The 21,948-nt window shown below is 40.5% G+C and overlaps 1 protein-coding gene across 7 annotated transcripts in view; it reads right to left on the bottom strand.

Moving 5' to 3' along the window:
• Positions 1 to 14,697: 14,697 nt before the first annotated feature.
• Positions 14,698 to 21,948, bottom strand: part of PROX1 (prospero homeobox 1) — a 52,737-nt gene continuing 45,486 nt past the window's right edge. For 6 of the 7 annotated variants that reach the window (XM_059145324.1, XM_059145325.1, XM_059145326.1 and 3 more), the window contains one exon: positions 14,698 to 20,278. In XM_059145324.1, coding sequence (XP_059001307.1) covers positions 20,090 to 20,278 — 189 coding nt within the window. In that variant the 3' untranslated portion in view covers positions 14,698 to 20,089. The remainder of the gene's footprint in view (positions 20,279 to 21,948) is intronic. The other variant, XM_059145330.1, reaches the window with a different exon arrangement.

The following is a 21,948-nucleotide window of genomic DNA, read 5'->3' as shown; positions in this document are numbered from 1 at the left end:
GACTTTGGATTTTATTCTGGAGCAATGGCAAGACTCTGGACTCAAATAGTGGGACAGTTTAATGCTTTAGAAGAATCACTCGATACTGTGCAGGAGAATGAATTAATGTTGGGGTAGAAAGATGGAAGGTAGGAGGCCAATCACAATATTGTTCACTTCTTGCCATTGTAGTACCTGGAACGGGAGTTGACAGGGCCTGAATTAGGGTCCTGCGGCTGGACAGGAGTGAATGGGTTTGAGTGATACAAGGAACATGAATTGACAACCAAACGATATATTGAGCAGATGTGGGAACAGAGAAAGAAAGACAGAATGACTCATGGGTTCTCAGGTTGGTCCAGTGGATGGATGAATGACTCCATTCACTTAGGAAAAGACATCGGGGGAAAGATGTCATAATTTGGGATAAAGCAGGTGAGTCACATGTGGATCTCCTTCTGTCTCTCCTTAAATGTTAATCACTTTTATCTGGCTGGTGAAGCAAAGAGCTTAGTGTGTTTCCTCCTCCAGAGCGAAAGAACATTCTCCTCATCACACTACCCTATCCTGGAAACATCCCCCCTTTGGCTTCCTGGCTTTAGAGGGACCATCTTCTTTCAAATGCTCTCCATTTCCCCCAAACATAGGGGTCCTTTACAGTTGCCAAGCCCTCAACCTAGAACTGTTTTCCCCGCCTCTTTGGTCTTTCGATGTTAGTGCCAAGTAACCGCCTCAGGGAAGGCTGTCTGCTCCCCCCGACCCTGGGGACACTTGTTCCCCTGTAACCCTTGCCTTCGCATTACTAAGCTTCTGCACCCATAAAGAACTTTGTAGTCTACGTGGTTCCTTTGTTTTTGTGAATAACTGTCTCCCCCTACTAAAGTATAGCCTCCACCAGGGTAAAAACTATGTCTTACTCATCACCGTTTCCACGAAGCCTAGAACAAATGTTTGTTGAAGGAATGAAAGAGAAGAATGCCCTGAAGCTTAGTGTGGCTGTGACCACAGAGGCTTTCTACCCCCAGAGTGAAATGACTCTTCTCAGACGACTCTCAGCAGCTGTTGGAGAAGCTGCGTGGCTAATTTCCAGACACGGGCCCTACTGGGGCCACTGCACACAGTTCCGGCAAAACTATAGGTCTCCGGGATGCACCGCTTCGAGTTGTGATCCGGGGAAGCCACACCTGCCGACAGGTCACTCTAGGCAACAACCAGCAGGAGGCTTGCAGTTCTACCTCCAGACGAGGGGGCACGTGCCACCAAAGCATTCCCCTTTAGGCACATTTGCTCTCTGGAGACCACGAGGTCCTCGAGCATGAGTGGTTGTGTCCATTTCACCCTGGCCGCCGCTGAGTGCTGGCCGCAAAGATGAGCTCGATACAAACGTGGCAAATAAGCAAATGCACCCGTCAAGACGGAGCTGCTGATCTGCCGTCATATAATTTTTTTATAGTAAAATTTCTTTTATAAAATTGTTTCAAAATTATCAAAGCAATAAAGCTTGTAAAAATTCAAATAATAAAAAGTTTACACGGTGAAAAAGAAAAGATGCCCTTTATGTCTCCTCTCTAATCCTGAGTATCTGCTGTCTATCTGTCTACCCATCTATATCTATCTATCTGTCTGTCTGTCTGTCTATCTGATCTATCATGTTTGTCTATCGCTGGTACAAATTGCACCAGACGGTTTAGAATCAAGCAAGAGGCTGGGGACCCTGGGTGGCTCAGTCAGTCAAAAGTCCAAACTCTTGATTCTGGCTCAGGTCATGATCTCAGGATGGTGAGATCGAGCCTGGGTCAGACCCAATAGTGTGGAGTCTGCCCAAGAAATTCTCTTCCTCTCTCCCTGCCCCTCCCCCCACAATGTACACTCTTTCTCTCTTAAAAAAAAAAAGGCACCAGTTAAGTTCTCCATTACTCATCTTGTTAGATGTATAAATGAATATAATTTTAAATATAAATGTGATTATGTGATTGACTGTATTTCATAAAATCTAAGAGGCATCAATTATAAGGCCTGTCATCATTTTATGTTTTACTGAAGAAAATAATGCTACCTCTTATAATTTATAGGAGCTGTTGATTGTATGATGCACCGCAATTTCAGAAGTGTTGATATGTAGGAAAAAATGTTTTAGAATCAACAAAATAAAGTACTATATTATTCTGCTCCTAGACTTTGCTAGTTAGTGATTTGCCCTAAAGATCTTTCTGTGTTGTTATAAGAAGATTTATCTCATTTTAAAAATTATTCTATAGTATTCCAGATAAGGATATCAAATAATTTATTTAATCGTTCATCCGATAAATTATAATTGTTGCATTTGAGAACAGTGTTTTAAATAAAATTTCTTATGTATTTTTGTGTATCTTTTGAATATATCTATTTCCTAGAGGTAGAATTACTAGGTCATATTAAATTTTGACAGTTACTGTACATTTGTCCTCTAAAAAAATCTTTTTATTTGTTTATTTATTTAAAAGATTTATTTATCTATTTGAGAACGAGAACATGCATGTGTGTGTGCGAACACACAAGAGGGAGAGGGACAGAGGGAGAGAGAATCCTCAAGCAGACTCCCTGATATGTGAGAAGCCTGACATAGGGAGCAATGCTGGAACCCCTAGATCATGACCTGAGCCAAAATCAAGAGAAGGACATGTCACCAACTAAGCCACCCAGGAGTTCCTAAAAAACATCTACCTACGATCTTGCAATAATATCTCAGAGTGCCTATTTCTTCGTACCCTTATCGAAACTGAATAGCACCAATAGTTTCCATTTTTCTAATCTAACTGGCAAAAAAAATGGCATTATGTTTTAATTTGTACTTCTCTTGCCAGTCAAGGTAAGCACATTTTCACATATTCACTAGCCACATTTATTTCTTCTGTGGTATCTTGATCTTTCATGTTCTTTAACCGTTTTACTATTGAATGGTAGTTTTTTTTAATTGACTTATTGGTGTGTTTTATACAGTAAGGCTCATTAATCTAAATGTATCTAATATGCATTTTCTCTAAATTTTTTCCCCTTTTTTGGTGAGGTGTAACTTTTTATACAGGCATACTTTTCATTTTATTTTTTTATGGCTTCAAACATGTTCTGTATTTAAAATATCTTCCAAACTCCAAGATGGCAGAATTAGTTTTTCCAGAGTGTTCCTCTGTTTTGTGTGTATGAGAGTGTGTACATGTGTGTACACATGTAAAATATATATTTTTCAACCGTTTGTCCATTAATAATTTATTTTTGCATATGCTGTTGGATAGGGATCTAACTTTCTTCCTTATCACTAACAAATCATTCCAATGCTCTTTGTTGAATAGTTCTGCATGTCTTTTGCTGTGGAATACATTTTTATCCTGATTTGAAAGTCGTCCTTATTATAGACAAAATTCCTATGTTTACCTATGTCTCTTTCCGGGTTTTCTTATCTTCTTTCTTGAACTATGTTTCTCAATCCTTATTATTGTTACTTCATATTTTGCTTTTCTATTCATTGGGGAAAATCATAGAAGAAATAGATAGGAATATGCATTGAGTCTCCAGATACTGATTGGTTGTTCTCTGTGTGCTGGGCTTCATTGTAAGTCCTTGAGTGTATTCAGTAACCTTACTGAACTTCAACGTAACTGTTAATGGTTTTAAAAACAAATTCCCTATTTAGTCTTCAATCCTTGGCTTTCTTTGTAGCATTTTCTCTTCAAGGTGCACTTAAAAATTGTTTAAGCAAATAAGTAAACAAAAATTGTTATGTTCCATTAACAGCCCCTAAATTTGATTGGAATTGCATTAATTTATAAGTTGATTGCATTAATTTATGGAATAAAGTTATTGAGCAAATTAGACAAAATAACTGCTTATCATTTTGGGTCTTCCCTGTGCAAAAACTTATACCTTCCCTTTATGGGCCCTACTTTCCTTTTTCTAAAAAAAAAATGAAGATAATTGATTGCATTAATATCTCATAAGATTTCTGAGAGTAAAGAAATCTTCTAGTTAATTCCTAGCACATTATAAGAATATAATAAATATTGGTTACAATTATTATCATTATTATTGTTATTGTTATTGCCTGACTCAAGTCTTTTAGGGCTTCTTTATGTCTTTAGAGTAGTTTTATAGCTTTACTCCTGATATTTTGTAGGTTTGGTTGTTATTTTATTTCCATTGTATGCTCTCATTGTTTTTTGCTAATATGTAAAAAACATAAATTGAAATGTGCATGAATTCTCCAAATATTTCTGAGTGTCCTCTATGGGCTTTCCCCAGTTCTTCCTCCAGGCTAGCTCTGGTGCCCTTGGGAAGTACCAGGTATGGAGAAACAAAGGCCAGTTTCAAGAGTCACCATGTGTGCTTCTCTCAAGGTTGACATGTTATCACTCCAAAATCAAACATAAATACACTTTTAATGCTTGATCTTTCATATTAATCATCCCTCTGACCACATTGGATACATTGGAGAATTGGCTATGTTGTACATGGAAGTAATAATTGCCATCAGAAACTCTGAATACTGACTTATATAAGATACAGACTTGACCATCTACTTTGCAAATAGCCACTTTATATATATAGTTTAGGAAGCAAGTTTGTTTTGCGACATCATGGATAACTGAGGATGCCCAACAAGAAGATATGGCTTGGCGGATTCCAGCCATTCCTACGCTGCTAAGAGAAGAAGTGGCTAAGCGTTACTCAATGTACACGATGTTTAGATAGGATATTTTGAAACAGAAGATGATGTATAGCATCTCACTGTGCTATGCTAGTTAGACTAGAGTGGCTGAAGCTGCTATGAATCTAAAAGAATATCATCTCTCCCTTAAACCAATTACCCAGGAGATTCACCATGGCCCTGTGCAACTGAGTCACATCATTAATATCAAAGGAAAACTACAATGATCTCTCTGGTATTTAGATTTTTTTTTGAACTCCCCAAGATATTTTGTTGGCTGTGTCCAGGTCTAGGAAGCAGTCCCACAGCTCCAAGGTTATTTATGTATCTGCAGTCTTGCAAGTCAATGGAGCCCACTCAGTTTAGACTCAGATCATTTAAAAGTGGATATTGCTGTTCCGAACACTGTCGAACTTTCTCTTCTCTCTCTTCATTCTTACCACCATGGTATCCCCCAAGTATCACTGGCCTGATTCCACTGTGTCAAATGTATGCAGCAGGGAAAGGGGATACACCAGCAGCTGGAGGAGCTGAGCGGAAGGAAGGAGACTAAAACATAGTAATCCCATTTTAAGTAACAGGCACCGTGTTAAATGCTTCCAGATACAATACCGCATTTAATCCTCACGGCACTCTTGCAAGGAGAACATTATTATGATTATTGTCACACACGAAGAAACTGAGGCTTGGACACATGAAGGTCTGAACCAGGGTCTCTCGGACTCCAACACCCAAGTGTCGGTTCGTTCTGAGCCCCAGCTAGAGCTCCCTGGGCTCTTTAGCCAGGTCTCCAGGAATCCCCGAGACAAGACCTGTGTGATACTGGAGCCAAAGAGGAGCCTAGATGAGTTGGACCCATCCACATAGTCCTGGGTTTCTTTCCTGGGAGCGTGATCTGCCAAGCTCTCCCCTGACAGGCGTGTCAGAATTCTTTCCAACAGAATGAAGACCTGTAGTCGTCATGGGGATGCGTCTCTGCTGTTCTTTCAGCTCCCAAATCGGCTTCTTGGAACCAGGTCACAGACTTGTAGGAGTTTCCATCCACAGTTTTGCTTAGTCGGTTAAGATCAGATGAGCAGGGCTGAGGAAGCCGTAGGCAGACAGCATTAGTGGTCATTCTTTCCCACAATACCGCACTCCATTCTTCTAACATACCTCAAGTGCATGCCCTCGGCCAAAACAGATCTGGCAAGAGGGAGATTAACAATGATGACAAAAATAGTCCCTGACTTGATAAAACAAATATCAACTGGGTCAGGGAACAAGAACTGCCCATAACCAACCTGGGGATCTAATACGTTCTTCATGAGGGCAGGATTGCACCATCTTAAGTATTTCACCTCACGCTAACTCTGAAGTTAGACCTTATACCACTGCCCTTGAACTCAGTCAATATTTGCAGACTGCAGGGGGAAAAAAAAAAGCATGCAGAATCTGCAAGAGGGGTAAATGTAAGATATTCGGGAATAACTTATGTGGTTTCCTGTCAGCTCATAATTCCCTATTTGTTGATCTTTCAGAACTGACCTTCCGAGACTAGGTCACTCGGGCCGATGTTTTACTATCACGGTGTGTGCGTTGTTGGGGGGTGGGGGGAGGAGGAGGTGGCGCTGAGTTTTCATTGAATAAAACGTGGCTTTGTCTGGGTCCGGTCTCCCTAATTTCCTCTCAAGATAAAGATGAGCTCATTGGCACCGATCCGCCTCTAGATCAGTAAACACTCTGCATGGGTCAAATTCCAGCCCCGGACCTGAGGCTCCGGCACTTCGGGAGCCCATTGATTTTCCCCTTCCTGGGGCTTCAGGGTGAGAGAGGTCAGGGCAGGTGGGGGTGCCGGTGGCCTGGATTTCCTCTGCCTCCCACCTCTGCCACCATGCACGCTCCGCGCAAGGCTCCAGTTCCCAGAAGTGTGAGCGGTGAATCCCAATACACCCAGCGCCGGTTTCCAGACCTGGGGGCACCTTCTTCCCCGTGGCCCTCTGCACCCCCACTCTGCCCTCCACTCAGACTTCCAGCATGGGTTTTGTGTCATCTGTTTCACAAGTTAATTTTCTTTCCTGCTCACTCACTCTGAACTCTGTTCTTCCTAAATAATGTTCCCCGGCCTCTTTCCCCACTTCTTCCTTACCTGTGGTAGGGACCCATGTGCCCCGACATCCTGCTTGGACACACTCACTGGGGGAAAAGGCACCTTGCTCCACTCCTGTTTGTGTACTCTGCTTGCTTCCCTTACCCGATGCCCCATGAGAATAGATTTAGGCCATCAGACTGGCAAGAGAAAAGAAAAAAGAACCAAGCATCAGTGGTGACATTTAAGACATCAGTGACCACCCAGTGAGGACAGCCATGTCTCCCACACCTCATGGTCAACGGTAACCCTTCCCACCTGACCGCCTCTCCCTCCTACCCTCTCTTGAGCACACAGCACACTAAGCATTTTGCATAGCATGGCTCCTGGACTCCTTAGTTTGAAAGGTAGGAGTTATTTATTCTATAAAGTGAAGATTCAAAAGAACTAAAAACCAAAGTCAAGGCTTCGGCCTCGGGTGTAGGTGTGTCTGGCTTGGTGTGTCCACCTTCTTCAGGAGTCGCCGACGGCTGAGGTGAGCTTGGCGGTGCAGGCTGCCCACCAGGGACCACCAACCAGCCCAGGGAAGCCACTGATCGGGGGCAGGCCTCGCTTCCTCTGCTGTGCGGGGAGGGGGGCGCTTTACCTCTGTGCTTTCGTATCTTAATACACAGGCTTCCTACAAACCATAGCTGTGCTTGCTTGCTTGCTGGGGGGGGGGGGGGGGGGAAGAAATGTATGCATTTATTCAGAAATGTAAAAAGTAAATGTGGAAACTCCCCTCTCACCTAAATGCCTTCTGCGCTCTTCCACTCCCCAGCGGTCGCATTTACTATAAAGCTGTGTGTTCTCACCGATAGTGCGCGTGCACACAGTCATAGAGCTCTAAATAAAGGTGTAGCTGCTTTAAAAAAAGAAAAAACAGGAAAGTGGAGTCATGTTATATACACATATTGTTAGATCTGCTTAAAAAATTGACAACATACTATAGAAAACTTCCCATTTCACTACATAACTGTAGCTCAATCTCAAACTTTCATGGGTACATAATATTGCATAGACCATGGAATTAAAATACAAATCTTACTACTAAAAAATGCAAATAAAACTCTTTAAAAAAAAGCACAGATAAGATTTCTTTTTTTGCATGACTTTTTTTTTTTTTTTTTTTTGCATGGCTTTAATTTGTACTCTAGTCAAATATACCTTAAAGAGGCATTTTATTTTAACATATTTTAACAATTCACCCAGTGTTGGAAGTTTAGTCTGTCTACAATTTCCCCTTGTTACTTATAATCCTGCAATGAGTATCCCTGAACTGTCCCGATAAAACTGAGATACAGTAACTGAAGTTTTTGCATCTGTGACTCTTTCTTGTTCAGTCCGGGGCAAGCACAGTTTCTGGAAGGGATTCATGGAGCGAATGCAGAGAATTAAGAACCAAGGTTTTCACTTTAAAATTTCTAAATAGGGTCTTAACATTTAGTATTGAGATAAAAGTCAAGGTTTTTAATTTGCCAGAGCCAGCCTTTGTGTGTGTGTGTGTGTGTGATAAGAAAGACTGTTTTATGTCCTTTGCAGCATTATTTACAGTAGCCAAGATAGGGAAGTAACGAACCTAAGTGTTCATCTATGGATGAATGGCTAAAGAAAATGTGGCGTATTGTATGTAATATGGAATATTATTCAGCCATAAAAAGAAGGAAATCTTGCCATTTGTGACGATATGGATGGACCTTGAAGGTCTTATGCTCAGTGAAAGAAAGAAGTCAGATAGAGAAGGACGAGTGTTGTATGACCTCATATATGCATGGAATCTAAGAAACAAACAAACCAAGCTTATAGGTGCAGAGGAGCGATGGGTGGTCCTCAGCGGTGGGGAGTGGAGGATGGAGAAATGGGCAGAAGAAGTCAAGGGGATCGAAGAGGACAAGCTTCCAGTTATAAAATCGACCTGTCGTGGGGATATGAGCGCACACACGCGCAGTCATTGCCATTTCATTACATACTGGATGTAGGGAGGGGATGAGTGGGAGGAATCCTGAAATTTTCCTGAAAACTAATTTTCACAGGTAAGGGGAAATAACATGTGTTTAAACGCCAAAAACAAAGACTCTAGTTTCAAGAGAAAAGCACCAAAAGAACCAAGGCAAAAAGCTTAATCCGCAAATAACAGAGTAATAACAAAAGAGGAGCCAACTTAAACTTTTTGTCACTGGATGGAATTTTTCCTGGACTGAGGGACGAAATGGCCAGAAAACTTAGGTAGACCCTGTTCTTGTAAAGACACCCTGTCCTTTGTGTTCTGGGCTGAGCCTGAGGCTTGGGTAAAGGTGACCGATCAGCCCAGTGTATCTGGGGTTTAGAAGAAGGGATTTGTGTCTATGTTCTCCCTGGCACCTTGACCCTAGAAGGCATGTAGAAACGTCCTGGGCCAACATGGTGTGGCTATGGTATGGTAAAGACACCATGAATACCAGTCAAGTCAGAGTGGCTTGAGAAAAGAGTCAAATATTCCTGTGTCCACACCACTGGACGTACTACGGCCAAGAATGAGCCAGCAAGGGCTTGAGAATGCCTCGGAGGAAAGTGGTGTGAGTTTGGCATGACAGAAGCCCAATGCAGTGATGACTATTTTAGCAAAGTATGGCACCTTGATAATAACTTGGAATCAAATGCTCCATGCTTCCCTGCCCAAAGACTAGAGAGGACATCCTACCAAGAGCCAGAAGCCTCCTTGCTAGCCCAGGAACTTAGATGCCCATCCTAAGGGAAGGGCGCAGAAGGGAGTAAAACCTAGTCTGAGATGGTTGAGCATGCCTGAAGTCTGAGATGGTTTCCCTCATCAGACAGAAAAGGAGCTTGATATTAGAGTTTAACCTGAGTTGTAAAAAAAAAAAAAAAAAAAGAAAAGAAAGAAAAGAAAAGAAAAAAAACACACATTTTAAGGTAACCAATTATGTGCTTTTGTAATTCCTCATGCATGCAAATATTCTAAAAAGCTGATTGCTAACTGTGGGGCTGGTGAGGCAAAGGCATGCACAATTTTTAAAAATATTATGGATGCCAAATTCCTCTCCAGCGCCATGTTACTTACAATGGCCGCTCTCATATGCTTCACCAAACTGCCTGGGGTTCATGCTGCTCAACTCACTTCTTTAGAGCTGGATAGTTCACTTTTTAGTCTTAGAATATAAACACATAGGTTTTTATTTTAAACTGCTATGCTAGAAAAGGAAAATTTCAGGATTCCTTTTATGTAGCTTGAATAGTCTACTTTAAATTAGCATTATTTTGCTGGATTCCTTTATTCCTTTTTCTCCTTCTCTTTGAAATTGTTGAGAAAAATCCTAGGGCTCTCTGTATGAATCTGGTTTTTTCCAAAGATTGGAACTTCAAAAATCCATGTTAAAATGAGATATGACCTCTGAGTTAGGCAGCCTGGCAAACTAAAATGGCCAACAGAGCAAAGGCTCCTTGGCCCTTGTTAGAGAAAAAATTAGGAGAGACTAGCACATGATGGTTCGATTAGCTGACAGTGCCAATAAGAAACATTTGTTTCCATTGTCATTAGGAGGTAGGAAAGATAAAACATCAAGAAATTGTTCCTGCTTTTCATCAGGAAGTAAATCCAGATCTTCTTTCATTTCAGTTTATTACAAATAATGAACCCTGCTTGTTTGTAGTATCATGTTTTTCTTTTTTATACACTGCTCAACTAAATATACTTACATTTTTATTTGGGATTTTTGAATTTGTGGTACTTGATGTGGGCTTCATAAAATAAATTGGGATGAACTATTTAGCCAATATAATCTCTTTTTGAATATTTTATGTATTTCACCCATAAAACTACCAAGGCCACGTGCCTTTGGAGAAGGAGAGACTTTGGACAACTTTTTCAGGACAACTTTTACAATTTCTTCCATGGCCTTGGATCTTTTAAATTTTTATTTTTCTTTCTTTTTTTTTTTTTTTAAACTTATAGACTAAAATTTGATACATTCTTTTTACTTAGAAATGCACCCACTTCACTGAGATTTCTCACATATCTAACCATAGTGTTGATTCTATAAATTCTTGAATATCAAATGGAGAAGGCGCATATATAGTACTCAATTGGTAATGTATAATTCCTCGTGAGTTTTTCAGATGTACACACCCTTATCAGGCTTGAGTGTTTAATCATTTATGCTCCTCTGTGCCAGATTCCAAGACTCTTTTGCTCCACCTCACTATCAGCTGCTGAGCTGGGATTTAGGGAGAACATTTCCTCTGGTTACCAAAGATTTTCCACTTCTAAATAATTGGAAATAGGACCATTGATTTTTGGAATCATTTCCCAACAGGTCAAGGGTAACAACAATGACAAGAAATCCATAGCCCCAATTTTGATGGTCTAGAGCTACTCACACCAAGGAATTTCCAATACCAGCAAAGCACGGAGTACTATTTGCACAAGCAATGGGGAAAACCCAGTGCTTTCTCCACTGGCAGATTTATTTGTAGAGACACAGGCATTTTTTCCAGCGCGGCTGCCAAATTATCTCCTGAGCCTGTCTAGCTAGCACCTGGGCTACTCAGCAGGGGGCTTTGCAAATAATACCCTCCCCTTTGCCAGGGTGGAGGCAGCCTGAGTGATTCTGTTTCAGGCTGTTGTGGCACCTTAATCTTTCTAAGCTGCTTCACTCCTATTCTGGGGCCTACCCAAGCATGGCTGGCTGAAGGTGGGGCCACAGCAGCTCTAGGCCTGAGGCTGAGGGCAAGGGGCTGGAGAAATGGCAAGTGTGCGAGAGAAGCTTTCAGTTCCTGAAGAACTTCTGTGTTCTTCAACATTCGAATGTCCTGGGAAGTTGCAATGGGTCTGGGCATAATTCTTCCATCACTACCGAAAACAACATGGCGAGCTGACAAAAGCCATCAACCATGGGAAAGGAAAGGAAACGAATAGTGATTCAGCACAAACCCACGTCCCAGCTTCTGTGTTCTTTCTATGTTGTAGGAATGATCTCTCTCTTTTTTGAAGGTTTGACAGAACTCATAGAGCTGTTATTTAATTTTTACACTCATCCTTAAAGATCCCTTACTCTACCCAATGAATCTTGTGTTGTTTTAGCAGAAAACTGCTTTCTTTAAATGAAGGTTTGACTGAACTTACTTGCTACTTATTACTCATATTTATACTTAGAGATCTGCCCCATAGCACCTGGCGAGATCATTGTTATTTCAAGCAGAGAACTATTTTCCCCCCAATGAACGTTTTATTGTCTTACTATAAAGATAAAGCTCTTTTGGTTAAGAGGAGTCTCAATCTGGTGGTCCCTGAGATAATGTCATATTACCTTAGAGATCTGGAGCATAAAAGCCACTGAATTTTATTCTCTTAAGATTTCTTGAGTGCTAATCATTTCCTCTACCAGGAAAATCTCCAAGATCCAAGGGAGAAGGGTCCCTCCTTCTGTGAGTCCTTATAAATGCTTTTTGGGGACATTAGGAGGGACTCTATGACCGTGGGCAGGAGACAAGTCCTGGGGAGGGAGGGAAAGAAGCCCGAGGGGCAGAAATACTCTGACAGATAGTACTGCCATCGGGCCACGTGTAGCCATGAGTGATACCACCCCAAAGACCTGGTCTCTGTTTTGTGGAGGAGGCCCAACCCCTCATTGCTCAAATTCAGGTGACCTTGGACCTCATATGAAAATGTAAAATGCATCCCTGTGCTCCAGTAACTTTTTAGGCGCATACTCCTGGAAGAGAAACACGCCGACATCATGGTAGCTGGTTAACTTTATGGATGGCTCACCCCTGTGGATGGAGGGAGGCTGGGGCAGCACAGGAGTGCCAAGGCCTTGGCGAGGGCAGAGACACTGAAGGGAGAATGGATCGTGAACAGAGAGGAAAGGATCCAAAGTCACTCACTCAACTTCAGAATTTTGTTCTTGCCTTGTCCTGCATCTTAAATTGCCTTTCTTATGAGAAGAAAAATATTTTAATAAGGCTTTTTTCCCCCCACATGGTCATCTGCCTTTCTTATGAGAAGCAAAGATATTTTAATAAAGCTTTTTTCCCCCCACATAGTCATCTGTCAGAGAAAGTTAACAGGGTGGCGATCTGATCCCAAAGATTCGTTTGCCTTCTTTGGATTCTTCTGGGCACTCAGGGGCTATATGTCTTATCTAGGTTTCCCTGGGTAGTGAAGATTTTTAGAAACGAACAGCTTCAAGGAAAGTCTTCTGGCACTCAAAGCGGTGCTCTCTTGACTATCTTCCCTTTAGCCAAAGAAGTTACCCTTCCAGTTTGACGCCAGTGTCTTGACCCTCCCTCCAAAGGGTTATAATATTGACCGGGGGCGTGCAGCACACTTATTTCTTCAGTGATCTTTCATAATTTTGTTTAGATGTCTTACCAGCCGGTTTTTAATGACTGTGGCAGCTCTTTTCCTTTATATAGACTTCTCTTTTATTTTATGCCTTTTAAAATACAGGAGTATTCATAGATTCCAGGACTTGGCAATACACGGCACATGTCTGATGTTTTCCTGTGACTCCTACTCCGGGGTGTCTACTCCTTACCTCAGCACATGGTAGTAAATTAATTGTGAGAGTCCTTCTTAGCTGTAGGTCTTTAAGAAAACTTGTAAGTTGCTTATGATGACAGATGGAGATAACAATGAATAAAACCAGCATTGTCTTTTTTTTTCTTATTAGTGTGTTGGAGCTTATACTTTCCGGTAGAACATGACTACTGGCTGACATGGAGACATCTGTGGAATATGGTCTGTGATCAGGGGTCAGTATTGTTCTAGACCAATGCCACTGGATAATTTAGAGTCACAAAAGGAATGATTTGGTGCTATATTGGTAATAAGCCTATCAAAAACCGTTACCACCTGCTGTAACATCTTGGTGATTTAGTCGCTACCTGGATTATCCGATTTAATTTAAAGCACATCAGTTTTAAATAAGTACAAGAAGATAGAAGAGTCATTATATTATTCAAATGTCTCCTGTCTTCCAAGAGCAGGTGGAAGAGGGAGAGCTTCTTAATTTTTCTCCAATCATGGAATAAATACTTGGCACAGAGAGACGTAGCATGCTCTTTTGCCCAATTAAGGTAGGACGACTGGAATTTAAGTCTGTGCCATTGATAGAGAAATAACGTTAAGTGGGAAAATACTGTTATTATTTAATTGTTTTGATAGTGTTAAACACCTTTGTGTGAACAGGGTCAAATACAATTTCATCATTTAGGTGAAAGTGAAAGAATTCTGAGATTGAGAAGACTCAGTCTACAGTAAAATGGAAGCCAGAAACAGAGGTGCAGCTGTGAATGATGGGTCATAGAGTCAATTTCATGTAGGTGAAGGATTTTTGCTAATTCTTCTTGCTCCTGATTCAAGGATAAAGGAGACAGGGTTTTAAACCAAAGCGAAAGAGATAAAGGAAATTTTCAAAAGCCATAGGACCAGCGGTCTTAGTATGAAACATGCTGCCGGTCACGTTTGAAGGAACATTCTAGAAAGATTTCAGAAAATTTACATTAGTACTTAGTTCTGACTCCAACCAGAGGGGAAACAATATGAGCTCTCCCTCCCCATATTTCAAGTGATATATTTGCCATTTTTGATTTTTGGGAACACCTCTCCTTATTCTTAGAGCTGTTAGACGTTTGCAATTTTGAATTAAATTTAGCTCACTAACATTGTTTTAAACCAAAGCTTTTGTCATTTTTAAAGTTAAATCCGCGAGAAGAGGTCTCAAAGAGACACACAGCCCTTTGCTACAATAATCTGAAGTAAAAAAGATCAATTCTAGGAGTTGCAAGCATTCATGTTAGACTTGTGTAATTAAGCATTTTAATGAAAGCAAAGTCCGGAATGGATATTAGTCCCAAGCAGCCCGTTGTCCTAAAATGGGACACGGGTCCAAAAGCTAAATGTCACGTGATTAAAAAAAAAATCGAACGGCACTGAGCTTGTAATGTATATTTTATTTTGCACAAGCTTGCATATATACTGCACATACATTCAGTTTAAGAGAAGATGGAAGGCACACAAGGCAATTGGACTACTGTATCCTTTAAGTGGTACAAAGCAAAAGGTAAAAGTTTGGAGAGTATACAAAAGCTTAAAACACACAAAGTAAAACCCCCTACCCACCCCACCCCCACAACTTTTTCTGTTTTAAAATTTAGTAGCTGCCAAACTAAATTTTTGTACTTTTACTTTAAAATCAATTGTCTACTGCACCTTTTTATTTTCTTTTTAATATGGACAGGGAGTCTCATTTTTTAAATCATATCAATTAATATTACAGTACATCCTTGGTAATACAAAATTGTACACCTTCATCAAATAAATTAGGATAAATTAAACCAATAAATTATGCAAAGTCTTCAGAACAATAGACAACAACAAAAATCCACAATTGAAATTGCCTCTAGCTAAAAAAAAAAAAATCAAAAATTGACTTTATCAGTTCAGTTATTGTACTATATTCAAATCAAAGGGTCTTTATTACAAAAAAAGAGCTTAATAATGCTATTTACAACATATTGCTAAATAATATAAAGGCAGTGTTTTTTCACGGTTTATACTATATACATATAAGAAGTGGCTGGGACAACATCGGGAGAAGCCATGACCTTTGATTCTTGTAGGTAGTGCTGAGACCAACCCCAAATGCATGTTTTTCTAATTCTATCCTTGAAGTGGTAATATACAATTTGAAAATGTTTCCCCCCTCCCCACGTGGAGGATTAGAATATTTTTAAAACACAGAATGAATACCTTTTCACAAAAGCGGGCCAGTCTGTTCGCCTTTTCTGCTCGTTTGCGCATTTTAGAGGGTGTCAGATTTGAGAGAGGGCTCAGTTAAAAGACTCAAAAGTCCAGACGCTTCCAGATCCTGCTATATTCTTAGAAGGATGATTATGAGAAGATGCAAAGGTTGAATACGAGTTTTGATCCCAGCTCTGAATATGAACGTTTTAGCTTTAGTTTTATAGATGGTTTACAACCAACAGATCTACAGAAAACAAAACTGCATTTCCTTCAACAGAACATTTAAGTGCAATGCAGTAACCGCTTACTCATATAAACCAGTTACATTCTTTTAAGGGGAGCTTTTTCAAAACAATGCTTCTTGTAATTTGCAAACACAGAGTTTGTACCAGAAGGAAACATTTGTACTATTCACACCAATGAATATTCTATAATATACAGGGCAAAGAGATTTTGCTCTGTCCTCACATGTACACGGCTTTCAGGGAGTCAGTAAACCACGTTTTCTTTGATAAATGTATGATTGCTTCTGAGGGACATCCTGTTTTTAAAGCCCCCAGATCTTCAGCTCTATGACTTAGTATTAACCTGTTTGTGTACGTGCATGTGTGTGTGAGTGTGTGTGTGTGTGTGTGTGGTGGTTACTTGCCAAGTGTTTTCATGTACATAGAAAAGAAATTTCATAAATTTACAGAAACTGCATTACCCTTGCCCTTGACATCTGATGAAAGAGACTGTTATCTTTTAAAAGTAGAGAGCAGGATTTTCAAGAATGCTTTCAACTGTCTATACAGTCACTGTAGTGTTCCTAATAAATTCAACAGATGTTGTGAGAATGTAGTTATTTATTAAAATCTCATGTCTTACGTAACAACAGCCATGAGGTTAAATATTTACATTGCTTTATAAAAGTTCCCCTCTTGCTTTAGTGTTTTTATTTTGCTTTTTTTTGTTGTTTTTAACATTTTTAAAAATGATATTCACCCACATCCCTAGCACAGCAACAAAGATTCTGCAAACATAAAACACTTGAATTAAATAATACTCGGAGGCACAAAGCAAACTTCAGGAATATGTGGGTGAACATTTCCTTAAATAATTACTACATTCTACCATCTTCCACGTTGTTTTACCATTTAATGTGAAACGTCCTCATTAAACAGCCAGAGATACAGTAAGAATTAAATGTTTTGTTGTTGCAAATAGAACATTCTTTTCACAAAACATAACAAATGTCTAAAATAGGTCCTTAAATCTAGATAGGAAAAGGTAAGCTTTCCACTTCACACGCATATATATATGTATATTTTTACATGTGTGTATATGTGTGTATGTGTCCTCATGTTCACACACCTGCACACACATATACAGCACATGGTATGAAATATTGCTTCTATACTACTTTTCATTAGGCTAAGAAAACACAAGATTTGCACCACAGTTACAAAAAATTGGCTTCTACAAGAATTTTCAAAACTCGAATGCTGCTCAAACAATTGAAGAAAAAATAATTTGCGGTATCAAACTGTTCTAAAAATTCTCTTCTTCAAAAACGTATTCTCCCGCTTTGTTTTAAAAAGACACAAAATATGCATAGCTATCAACGTTATGTCAAACAGCCAGAAAAAAAAAAGATCTAGTGTTTATTGCAGCTGTAGTAATTGGAAATAAAGTCAAAAAGATGAAATCGAAAGCCACAGAAGGCACAAGAACAATTGTACTTGTGGGAAAAAACTGGTATTTTGAAGGATTTTTAAAAATCCCCCCGCTGGTGCATTTTAGGTCTAGGCACAGACTATCACCTCAAGTGTATATGCAAAAATAATTTAGGGTTAGCAGAAAATAAGTGGTAATGTGGTATTTCAACATGCACTTTAGACTTCTTTTTTCCTATGTAAACTGTCCCTCCCAACTTCATAGAAAGTTAACTTTCTCCCAAGTAGCCAATTTTCACTTGGTGAGAGTTGAGCTGAGATTAGAAAGATGATGATTAAAAAACCAAACCAAACCAAACCAAACCCAGAATCGTTAAGTAGGAGTTTTGAGAGACAGGCTTTTGTCACTTTCCAATGCACTGGGAGGCACAAGATTTGTGATCGTAAAAAGGGGAAAAACCACCCAAAAGCAAAAGTGATCGAACAAAGAGGTGAGTTTAACCTCATGCAATTTCTACTCTGAAACCATTTCTATGCCTCAGTGAACCTCGAACGGCTATTATCATAGATAAGCACATCAACGTTGGTTGTGAACACACACTTTTGCTGAATCCGTCTACTTAAATTAGAAAGGCAGGGGAAAATAATGCTAAAGATCCAAATGAGCCTGGGATCATTACTGAATTTGCCCCAGATCAGAAGATGCTAGCAGTCTGTCTACATAGGTGAATACACTACGGTTTTGCCTTCTACCTTGTAAATGGCAACATGATGTTGATGTCAATTACACGGAACAGCGAAGACCCAGTGGTTTTAGGACATGAACAATGAATTCCTACTCTTTCACGTGAAACAAGACAAAAGAGTGTGACCACAAGTTGAAATTGCTTCCCTACTTTGTGCTGATTGGATTTTTTTTTTTTTTTTTTTGGTTTGCTTTTTATTCCAATGCAATGATTATCCAAACATTTTTTTATTTTTTTCCCCAAGCAAACCGGAGCAAATTGGATCTGCTGGCTTGGTGTGTGCTACGTAGGGGAGCATGAGCTGGATGATGCATTGGTTGGGGGTGCAGAGAGAAGCCCGTGGTGTTCCAGCCCGTGTCGCTGCACACTGCGAGGGCCCGTTAGCCTCCTGAATGATGCTGGGCATCACAGGACTGTGCTGTTTAATTTAAAGTCAGCAGGTTTTAAGGCTTTGTGCTGACAGTAATTGCCTCCATACATTCCTGTCCATCAGCAGAATTTATAAATGATGGTAAATTACAGCGATTGGGTCAGCTAGTTAGTCACATGGGTCAACCTGCATTCTCCAGAGTCAAATGTAACTTTTATGAAAATTAAGGGAAAATGGTATTTGTGTTCAGTATAATCTAAATACCAGGTTTGTTCCTGTGTCATTTTAAGCGTAAGTCCAATGCCCTAAGGGGAGGGAGGGGGGTGTCTGGAAAAGCCTATTACAATGAACAAGGAATTCTTACTGCATCTGCACAAAAACCCATCTGGGAAAACAAGCGTGAATGCTGTAGGACTTTTTTAAAAGCAAGTATGGGACACTGTACACCTCGGAAAACCTGGAAAAAGAGAAAAAAGGAAGAAGAGGAGAACCATTGAAGAAAGCGCACACCAGCAGCCGGCATCCTTAGGTGTGCTGAAATTGCGTCTTTTGGGTTAACCCCAACCTTTCCTATGCTGCCTACACACGCTTCGCACGATTTGGTCAGTACTAGCTTCTGAATTCGAAGAGACTTTCTCAATTGCTTTAAAATGCTGTCCCTAAAACGAAGAAACACTTCATTAGACCATCACCACTTGGGATATCCATCAGGGCAGTGTGGGTTCGCGTATGAAAAAAGAGGTCATCCTGACGTGGGCTCCTCTTTGGTGGTGAAGATCAAGTCAGCTCACCACTGTCAACAAGAGTCTAATGTAGGCAGGAATTTTATGGTCAACTTGGGATGTCCTTTATTCCTTACTAGAGAAATATATTCAGAACATAGTGTTGTTGTTGTTGTTGTTGCTTTTTTTTTTCTTTTGGAAACAAGTGTTAAATATAAAACAGACATAATAACTCGTTGAACCATATAAACCAAATTAAGAGTCCATTTGAAACGTATGTGCCTTTTAATATCTGAAGTGAGATAATAGAAAATGATGTGAAAGGGGTGTTTCTCTATCAAAAATGATCTATACTCACTGATTACGAAGACCCGATTGTAACTCTTAAGAGCGATGTAACCGGAAGATCGGGTGTGAATTTCCAGCTTCATCTCGAAAGAGTCAGTTTTGTGAAGAATTGCTTTGCCCCCGGAAGAAACGGGTACACCCGTGTGGGCCTACTCGCCGTTTCTCTTATGGAAAGGCTTGACCGTGACTATTTTTGGTTTTGGAATTTGGCCTTTTGGGGTAAACAAGGAATACAACTTACGGAGTTCCAACCGAACAAAATATTTAAGTTTACGTAGTGGTTTCATTGAGTTTTCTGGCCTCGTTAGCAGTAAAAGCAGGAGACACACGTCACCGTCGGTGGGGCAGTGCCGTGTCACGGGTCTCCCTCTGCCAACTGTCATTTGCGATAAACTATCGATCAAGCAGAAGCATCTTTGAAATGCCTTTCCTTGCGACTAGAGAATTTCCACACGTCAACGTTCTTTTTCCCTGAAAATTAACCCTATTTTAAAGTCTCCAAATGTTAAGGGCCTCGGGCAAAAGTAAGCTAAAGACCAAAGGAAAATAACCATCCCCTTGCAACGGAAAACAAAAGAAAATGAGCGCAAGATGACGAGGAGGAACTATCAGCTGATTCCAGAACATACCCATGCCTCCCATCCACATCCATAGGAAATCAAAATCTAGACACGTACAACTTAGACATCCAAAGGGGACTGCTACTATTCATACATTCGAAAAGAGTTGTTGAAATTTCTACTCATGAAGCAGCTCTTGTAGGCAGTTCGGGGATTTGAAAATCTCAGGGACTTCACTATCCAGCTTGCAGATGACCTTGTATATGGCCTTCTTCCAGGAAGGATCAACATCTTTGCCTGCGATAATGGCATTGAAAAACTCTCGTAATGTGATCTGCGCAACTTCCAGGAATCTTTCTGGAACCTGCTGATACAAGGGGACAATGGCATTAATAAAGTTTTCAGTTTCAAGTCTCTAGTTCTTCAAAGGAAGCGGAGCTAAGTTCTTTCTTTCAGAAAGGGGCTTTACGTGGCACCCGCATTTGCTAAAAATGGCTGGCCTCTCTTCTCTTATGTAAAGTCGTTATATATAGTAGCACTGTAATGTGGGGCGGACAGCTTTGTGAAGTTCTAGAAAGGGACTTGTGTAAAGGATACACACAGACGTACTGAAAAACCGGGATTCCCTTCTGAATGTTTGGGTGAGAAAAGGGGACACACCGTTGGGATTCCCCACTTTGTTAAACAGGTGCATTCCGGTACAAGTCTCTGGCTAATCTTTCAGAATTTGAATCCTATTTCCTTTTGATTTCCATTATGAAAACAAAGTGTGGTTCTCAAAAGTAGAATAAGAGATCATTGGGCTTTGATATCACCGAAACCCCCTGTAAATGAAGAAAACCGAAAAATCTGTTTTCTTCTCATAGCAGCAGAGGACTGCTGACTCAAATGCCAAATTGTATATGGGAGTAACATGCACCAGAAAGTGCTCTGCGTACAGACAGGGATAAGGGGATGACATTAACATTGAGTCCCAAAATACAAAATCTCTACCGGTCCTAAAATTCTACATCGGAAATTATTTGACTTTGAGATTAGAATTGCTCCATAAGAGTGATTCATGCAGCTGATAGTACTAACGAAAACCAACATTTCTGGAGTGTTTGTTACGTGTCAGGAGCTCAGTTATGCACAGACTGTGAATCATCCCATTCCGTTCTCCCAGCATCTCTATAAGGTGTCCCTGTCCCCTTTTTACTGTGTGGAAAACTGAGGCTCAGAGAGATCAAGGGAATTGTTCAAAGTCCTTACATTCTAAGACAAATATCCTCCAAACATTCTTTTTTTTTGTAAATTATTTTTATATTTTACAAGATTTTATTTATTTATTTTAGAGAGAACGAGAGAGAGAGAGAGAGAGAGAGAGGTAGAGCACAGCATGAGTGGGGGCGAGGGGGGAGGAGCAGATGGAAAAGGCCAGATTCCATGCTGAACCAGAGCCTGACACCGGGCTTGATCTCACACTCCTGAGATCACGACCTGAGTGAAATCAAGAGTCAGACGCTCAGCCGACTGAGCCACCCAGGAGCCCCTTCCAAATATTCTTTTGAGAAGCCCTAATTGTTTATCCATTTCTTCCACAGCAATTAATAAGTACGTGTGTTCTCAATTGTTTATTTAATAGTCCAACGTCTTGTCCAGGGAAAGGGGTAGATATTGATGTCCTTAGTATTCTCTGTCAGCTACCCAAGGTAAAGCATGGCTTCTGTTCCCTACACCAAGATAAAGGATTTGTGGAGCCGTTCTGTGAATTTTTTTTTTTAAGATTTTATTTATTTATTTGACAGAGAGAGCTCACAAGTAGATGGAGAGGCAGACAGAGAGAGAGAGATAGGGAGGGAAGCAGGCCCCCTGCTGAGCAGAGAGCCCGATGCGGGACTCGATCCCAGGACCCGGAGATCATGACCTGAGCTGAAGGCAACGGCCTAACCCACTGAACCACCCAGGCGCCCCCGTTCCGTGAACTCTTAATTGCCCATGTACACATGGACACTCAGTAGATTTCTTTTAGTGGGGTACTTCTGCATTAGTAAGTTT

The sequence above is a fragment of the Mustela lutreola genome, chromosome 14 (assembly GCF_030435805.1).
Source record: "Mustela lutreola isolate mMusLut2 chromosome 14, mMusLut2.pri, whole genome shotgun sequence".
Lineage (NCBI taxonomy): Eukaryota > Metazoa > Chordata > Mammalia > Carnivora > Mustelidae > Mustela > Mustela lutreola.
Note: the sequence above shows the minus strand (reverse complement) of the source record. Positions and strands in the feature narration are given on the sequence as shown.